Source organism: Anneissia japonica, unplaced genomic scaffold, assembly GCF_011630105.1.
Source record: "Anneissia japonica isolate Jap-2015-1 unplaced genomic scaffold, ASM1163010v1 scaffold32248_len650992_cov182, whole genome shotgun sequence".
NCBI classification, from domain to species: Eukaryota; Metazoa; Echinodermata; class Crinoidea; order Comatulida; family Comatulidae; genus Anneissia; species Anneissia japonica.
In genome coordinates, this window is record NW_022699059.1 from 643,229 (window position 1) to 650,999 (window position 7,771).

Below are 7,771 nucleotides of genomic sequence, written 5' to 3' on the forward strand. Positions count from 1 at the left end.
CAGTAAACCTTCTTATGCTTGTCGAAATATTGAATCCCAACACGATGGCGTGTATTTCAATACTTGGAGTATGTATTATATTATACTGTACATTATTGCAATTTCAATTATCATAATTTTTATTACAATTATTAATATTATTATCATTTTATTATAATTAACAGTTCAGCTATTACTGTATGCGAATAAATCATGAGAGCAGCCTTTGAAAACTAGCAGGCCCTAGATTGTGTATGAAGACTTGTCCCCTAACCTAGAGAGAGAGGCACTCTCTTTTTGAAAACAATTAAATTAGTTAGGGCTAGCCTCAAATAATAGGTGGAAACCTTAATACAAGCAGGGAGTTGTTATTTAATAACAACTCCCTGATACAAGCATGGTCCATAAATAAGAAAATATTATCTTTCTCTATGCATGGTCTAAGCAGGCTAATTAAGGATTCCTTTTAGGCTGTGCTTGGCCAGCCTAGCCTAGGCCGCAGTTGGAGCAGGGGCCTAGTGTTTTGGTACTGTTTGTAGTGTAACTGTAGGCAGCAGGGCGGCCAAGCCCGCTTTGACCTTTATTGAGTGCCAGGCTTATTTATACTACCTCCGGCCTGACATTAATTATCCTTTAGAAATGCAAACAATTTGGCTTGATCCTTAAAAACTATTGTCAAGAAAGATAATGTTGACCTGTCTCTTACTGTTTTCTTTGTCTTGTATTCAGTCGACAAATTCAGTGTTATTCCAGCAAATTCATCTGCCATCATCGCATGTTTACCACCAAACAGTGGCGTGTATGTGCGCAGAATGTACTCACGTAACACACGTGAAATGACAACTCCCTCATCGGTTGTGAAAACAGTAATGACAGTACTGAAACCAGGGAGGTGTAAAATTAAAGCAACCTGCGTTTTTACTATTCTTTGTTTTTTTTTGTTTTTGTTTTTTTGTTTGTTTTGTTTTGTTTTGTTTTTGTTTGTTTGTTTGTTTGTTTGTTTGTTTGTTTTTTTTTTGTTTTTTTGGTTTTTTTGGTTGGGCCGCTTTTGGAATTAAAATTGGAACAATAGGCCTACCCTGCATTAGAAAATTACCAAGGAGTAATAATAATAAAAGAAAGGGTCATCAACGGCACAATCATCTGTTGTGAAGAATGCCTATTTTAAGGAATAAATCGTGTTAAATCGACAAAAATATTGATTTATACGTCTTTTTGTATATAGCTTTGGTGATTCTAATATTAACCCCATTGGATATTATTATAGTAGTGGGGATATTACAGATTATCTTCTAAGGGTGGGTTAATATTATAGGAGGGGCTCTAATAGAGTAGTAGGCTATTATTAGCAGTTTTACGGTATACTAAGTACTAGGTCTTCTTTGTCATGCCAGGTGAGATGATTTTTACAATAAATACTTTTCATCAGTAGGCCTAGGCCGAAAAGTTAATCATCAAGTCCATGTTATAACAATAAATTGAATTTAATCGCACTGTTCCTCTTGTTTGTTTGCCAATACAGATAAAATTGAATTAAAGAACAACAAATATGTAGGCCTCTACATGACACTTCAGGATTTAACTCTGTAGCAGTAGCATAATACTCATTTTTATTTATTTCGTATTTAAAGAAGATAGCCAGTGCATGCATATCTGACAAGATAGAAAATATACACAAATCGGGAAGTTGAAAAACTATTCAAAAAAAAATTCTAACAAGGCAGAAGCCGATTTAAACTTTTTTTTTTTTAATTGTAGCTTTTTCAAGTTTTTGACGTCTTTCCAAAATGTTGTGTATTGGAATTTGTCTTTAACGAGGTCTTTCTAAAGTTATATTCTAATGAGGTATCAGTTAGTATTAATATTATGCTTCAGAATACTAATCTTGTATTATATGGCAACAGTGTTGCAGTTAAGATGTTAGAGTACTTTTTGTAGCGGTAAATAAATTGTATAGATGTTGGGAAATAACCAGCAGCTTTCTTTCCTTTTGTTGGGGGGGGGGGTTATTCATTTAAGTCTGGCTAATAATTTTTTTAGCTTTCAGCTCAATGTAGGAGGGTGACAAGACAGAATATGATTCCCCACGTCATTTAAACTTGTATAACAGGGTGACTTTTTTATTTCTGGATTCGTTCCTGCAAATATCTGGGCCCACTCCGGTACTCATAGCCTCTAGAAAGGCAAGATGAAAAGTATACAAAAATCGCGGGTATTTTGCCTCATTACAATTATGATCAAAGTGTGAACAGCCTAGGCTACAGTAACATAGAGAAGAATAGCTTGTTCTTCACGGGCACATGTAACAATTGATATATGGACGATTTATATATAAATGTTGAATATGTTATTTGTTAAAAGAAAAAAATAAAGAATCGGTGAAAACTAAATCCACAAAAAAAATATTTATTCAACCAATTTGTACCTTAATATTTGAAAATGACACCATAATGGAGTCAAAACGTAATCGTTCTTTTCAGTGTTATTTTCCCTTTTTATGAATGTGCAGAAAGAAAGTAAAATGGTCAACGTGTAGAAACAGTTTAGAAGCCGAGGCTTGTCTCATCTGTTTCCTTAACTTATAAATTGTTGAAAATATCATCGTACTCTTTACACTTGTTGAAAGTACTTTCTTTTTATATTATTATTTCTTTATGTACTATTTATTTGAATGTACACTTTTTAGAACAGTGGCATTTGTAAATTTGACGGTGTGTTTGCAACATCAACAGCTCATCTAATACAAGCAATCAAAACAATAGTAAGATGGTAAGAAAAACAAACTTCACTTCATAAGAAAATAAAACCAATCCCATGTTGCCTCTTTCATTGTTAGTTACACCAACCTATCCTTAATGGTAGTAACCCCTTTTCCCCTTAAAATTATGCATACGGTAATCAAAATAATAAATTAATAGCAGGGGTGGCGCCAGGATTTGCCCAACGGGGGAGGGGGGGGGTCCGAAGTCCCCGACGGAGAAGCCCGATGCCCCGACGAGGGGGTAAGTGGGCGAGGAAGAGCAAAGTGGGCGTGGTCGGACGTCGCTTAAAATGTTTTTAAAGTGGTCCAGGGGCCGAAGCCTCCGAAAATGTTGACAATTTAGGGGTTTCAAAGACTTTTTTTTTAAAGTCTATATTTCTCCCCGACCAATTGTGGTTTTTCTCCTTGACGGGGGTGGGGCCTGGCCTCGCCTCACCCCCCCCCCTCTTGCGCTACCCCTGATCAATAGTAAAATCATAACAAATCAATAACAACACAAATGTGAAGTAAAAACAATACTAACACAACGAATTATTTTCAGTATAGGCCTATCTATAAATACGTCATTTGTGAATGATAACAGTATACTCTTAGTCCCATCTAACAACATGTAAACTTCCAATATAACAATCACCCTCTCAATCCCTTTCTCCTTAAACTGCAAATAAAAAAAACTGTTAATTAATATTTAAAATCCTACCTTAATTCTAAAGCCCTGTCTAGTAGACTCTGAATCTGTCTTTGACAAAAACATGTACGTGCCCACGGAGGACAGTTAAGCTTCTTTCCTTTAGAACATGCCTAAATGGTCATGATGACATCATAATGGCCATATATACACATTATAGCTATATGATAATGTGGACAGAGCTTGACAATTTAAATCAATATAAAAAATCCTTTACTTGTAATTCATAAAACAAAGTAAATTAATGCTACTCTATAGTTAATAAAATACGGTATCACAAAATGTGTTACATTTTTATATGTTTTAATGTATTAAAATCTGTTAGTTGCAGATAGTTTTAAGCATGTCACAATTGTTTAAGCGTTGCGGGCCTGTAAAATCTGGCTTTAGATAGTGAGGTAAGTCTGAAATCAATTCATTTCAAACATGCCTAAAAAATGATCTTATCATGCCTTTTTGCTTAGTTGTTCGTGATCATTTTAATAGTAATGGGAACTGACAACATATTGTCAAAATTCTCCACAAACGTACAAAGAAATTTGTCTTTTTTCAAAAATTTGTCATCGATTTTTCGATCAAATGGGAAGCCCATGGCGCGACTATCTGGATACTTTTCGTTTTTAACTCCACAGTAACTAGTACCTTGGTCAAGGTTGTCGGTGCAGTTGTCAGACCCCCAATCGGTCACCATAACAAAGAGGTCAAATATCATGCCACTCTCTGTACCTCGTGGAAGAAGAATGTTTTGCGGCAAGCCACATTCACAGTAGCGCTCTCTTCGGCAGACACACTCGCTAACAACTTTTTCTTCAGTAGACTGCTTTTTGGCTACCAACTCGTTGAGCTTCTTTTCGATGTCTTTAATGGATAGACCAGGGGGCTTCACAACGGACGAGAGTTTAGATGAACGTGTGATCTCATGAGTTGTTTTTGGAGGAACTAAAGTATTAAGAAACAGACAAAAAGTAAAGCATATAAGCAGATATGCAAGATGTAAGATAATTTTTATGAGATGCAGGATTTAATTGAAAAAATGAACTGTGTAATAAATAGGAGGTTTGGATAAGTATAGGAACATGATAGATAGAAAAGTCCAGGAGAGCCTGTGATAACAAGAATGGGCCCTTGAAACGTTTCATATATAAAATAGCTGTTTTTCTTGTTTTAAACATTTGGATTTCGAACACAAGGTGAGTCGATTACTATGAGACCCACATACAATACTCTCTAATTTTCAATATTTGATACGTTATTGCAGAATACTAATGAATAGTTTAAATCAAATTAGGCAAAATATAAAATTGTACAGTATTTGTTCTCATTGGGATTTGAATTCAACCCTGGCCATCAGGCGCAAGCTCGGTGATCTAAAGGTATGATGCCAGACTAGTGATCTGGAGATCGTGGGTTCGAGTCTCACCCGAGAAAAACTTGCGATTTTTTTTCGCAATTGTTTTCAAACGTACTAAGTATTCAGTATACATTTCACGTCAGGTAGGGCACAAATTACACCTATACATGTTTCTCCTGACGCAAATCCAGTAATTGTCTATTCAATCACAACAATAACAATTACTATCAACACTGCAGTACCCGCTGCTTACTTGGACTCGAATTTAAAACTGGTCATCAGGCGCAAACTCGGTGGTCTATATGTATGATGCCAGATTAGTGATTTGGAGATCGTGGGTTCGAGTCCCACCCGAGAACTTGCGATTTTTCGCAATTGTTTTCAAACGTACTGAGTATTCAGTACATTTGACGTCTAGTAGGGCAAAAACTACACCTATACAAGATAAATGTCATTAACATGGAACATTATATTAATAGAGGTGAAATTAAACTACCGGTATTTATTTCGTTACAGAATTTTTTTTCGTATCGAGTCCATACAAAACTTACAGCCCACATACTTTGAATTTGTAGTAAATAGGCCTATTTGTATAAATCAGATTTTATTTTGTGGCGAATGATCTTTCAAAGCTTTTTTCATATTTATAAAATTGTATGAGTTTTATGTAGGCCTATGCCTAAGATTCAAAACAAAGTTACAAAAGTGGTAATAGAGTATACTTACGCTCTTCCACAAATTTGTCCATTTCAATAAACAAACGTCGTTGTTCATTCAGAACGAAACGATCACCGTGTTCATCGAATGAGGGTGCCATGAAAACTCGGAAAGCCGCCTTTACATTCGTACTATTAGTATTCTTGACTTCCATGATGTAATGGAATTCGTCGTGGTTCACTTGATAAACGCTAATCTATAAAATACAAGAGAAGACCAAGCATCCTTAATGCACAAATTCTTACTTGATAGTAAGTTGATGCATAAGCCTTAGCATAAAATCGGTTTCAGTGAATGAACAAGGTACCTAAATAAAGTGTTTGACTTTAGCTACGATTTACTAAGAATTAACTTATTACAATTAATAAAACATTCCCCTGCTGAATGTTTTGAAATGTACTACCTCGGGAAAAGATGAACTTTGATAGACTTACTGGGAGAGCTTGTGAGGTGTTTTCATATTGGAACATACTTTCATATATATCTACATTGACATATTCCATGCGTGTAGTCAAGACATTCTTCTTCTGACCATTGCCGTTCACCTAATAATTAAAAGAAGTTTATTAAAGCGCAATACCTCCAATATGCATGATCAAACGTGTTATGTTAAAAATATATCACGGATTTATTTTAAAAACTTTTATAATATAAAAATTCAGATTCATTTATATTTCCAGAATGAAATTACAGTAGGTGCAAAAATATCGGTTTGCTAGCAAACACTATTTTTGCATCGAGCACTCGCCTTACTCGTTTGTCTGGATTTTGCCTCTGGTGCGTGTTTTAAGCCAGTTTTCCACTAGGCGAATTTATTCGAGCGAATCGAAGGCGTTGGTTCGGTTCTTGAGCTCTGATTGGCTGCGCATTTTTTTTTCGTTCGCAAAAAGTAGAAACTGTTCGAACTACCAATTTCGCTGAAGCGAAAACTCCGATAGAAATGTGAATGCGCATGTGCATGAACAACGCCTTCGATTCGTATATCCTGAACACACAGCTAACGAAGAAGACAGCCATCTCGTCAGGCAGTTTCTCCGGGTGTTAATATCTGATCTCTACCCTCCCACCCTTAGTTTGTTTGATATTGGGAGTTTTTTTTTTTTTTTATCTTTAGGGGTTTTGTGTGTCGTTTAAGGCGGGTTCGGCCGCCAACCACATAGGGTGTGCCAGTGCCTATTGGGGCATACCTGCATAACTCTAACTATAGTCATGTCTTATTCGCATTTTCCGGCCACCTTTGTCGGCCAATAATTACGCCAAACACTGAATTCGGGTTTAGGGTTGGGGTTTCATAGTAGAAGCTCGAGAGCAAAACATATATTGCATAAAAAGCATACTAAGCATACAAGCAATTTAAGAAACACTAAATCACATAAATAAAACGGTATACTAAAACGTTTTTTAAAGGCACATTGAGTTAAAGTACTGAAATAAATTTATAACATGCAAACACAAAATTACAAATATATATTTAGTATTATTGACAACATATTCATATCTGCCTGTATTTTATATAAGCAATTTTGTGAATAATATAAAATAGCACACTGTGGAAGTACAGGTACCAAAATACAGTTATATCAAAATAAACACTAAATCACATCAATTAAACAGTATACTAAAATGTCTGTAAGCTCTTTAATTTGAAGTATTGAAATAAAATGCAAACACAAAATTACAAAGATATTATTGACAACACATTCGTATGGATTTTATGTAAGCAAGTTTGTGAATTATATCTAAAATAACACATTATGGAAGTGCAGGTAAGTACACGATAAAAAATGTTGATTCATACCTGGACGTTTATTGCTTTCAATGTTATGTTGTTGAAACCTAAATCGCGGGTACTGTAAGGATCCAACATGCTCTTGTGCATGAAGAATAAATTATCAATATACTTGTGCCAACGAAAAAACACAGGATCTCGAACAGCAGTTTCCGTCGCTCCCATTACTCCAATTGCCTATTTTTAATATAAAAAAACAAAATGCACAAATTAACTTACAGTATTTCAATCATACTAAAGTAAACAAATGAACTGTTACGAGGCCTTCTACAATGCAAAATAATTAAGTTTGATCGATTGTATCAGGGAATACGCAAACACACAAATACGTTATAAAAGCGTTTATCCTCTACAGCTATATACCTTTCACGAATCACAATTGTTACAGATTTGGTTTTTTTTTCTAGAAGAATTTTGGGTTTTTTAATCATTAGGCTTAGGAACGTCAGTTCTCGATTGAACTATAGTATAATAAATACCATTTAT

General features: G+C 35.1%; 1 protein-coding gene across 1 annotated transcript; it reads right to left on the reverse strand.

Moving 5' to 3' along the window:
• Positions 1 to 2,369: 2,369 nt before the first annotated feature.
• LOC117102847 (phenoloxidase subunit 1-like) lies at positions 2,370 to 7,480 on the reverse strand. Its single transcript, XM_033243277.1, has 4 exons — positions 7,295 to 7,480; positions 5,931 to 6,041; positions 5,506 to 5,692; positions 2,370 to 4,367 (listed from the first exon to the last, which is right to left on the reverse strand). The coding sequence occupies exons 1-4, from the start codon at positions 7,448 to 7,450 to the stop codon at positions 3,889 to 3,891; spliced, it is 933 nt and encodes a 310-aa protein (XP_033099168.1). The 5' UTR covers positions 7,451 to 7,480; the 3' UTR covers positions 2,370 to 3,888.
• Between the last annotated feature and the right edge of the window lie 291 nt (positions 7,481 to 7,771).

Bases quoted from the DNA above. Each gene is read 5' to 3' on its own strand.
- LOC117102847 (XM_033243277.1), bottom strand. From the start codon at position 7,450: ATGGGAGCGACGGAAACTGCTGTTCGAGATCCTGTGTTTTTTCGTTGG. The intron at 6,042-7,294 runs GTATGAATCAAC...TTTAATTATTAG, and splicing joins TGAAAGCAATAAACGTCCAG to GTGAACGGCAATGGTCAGAA. The intron at 5,693-5,930 runs GTAAGTCTATCA...TGTATTTTATAG, and splicing joins ACACCTCACAAGCTCTCCCA to ATTAGCGTTTATCAAGTGAA.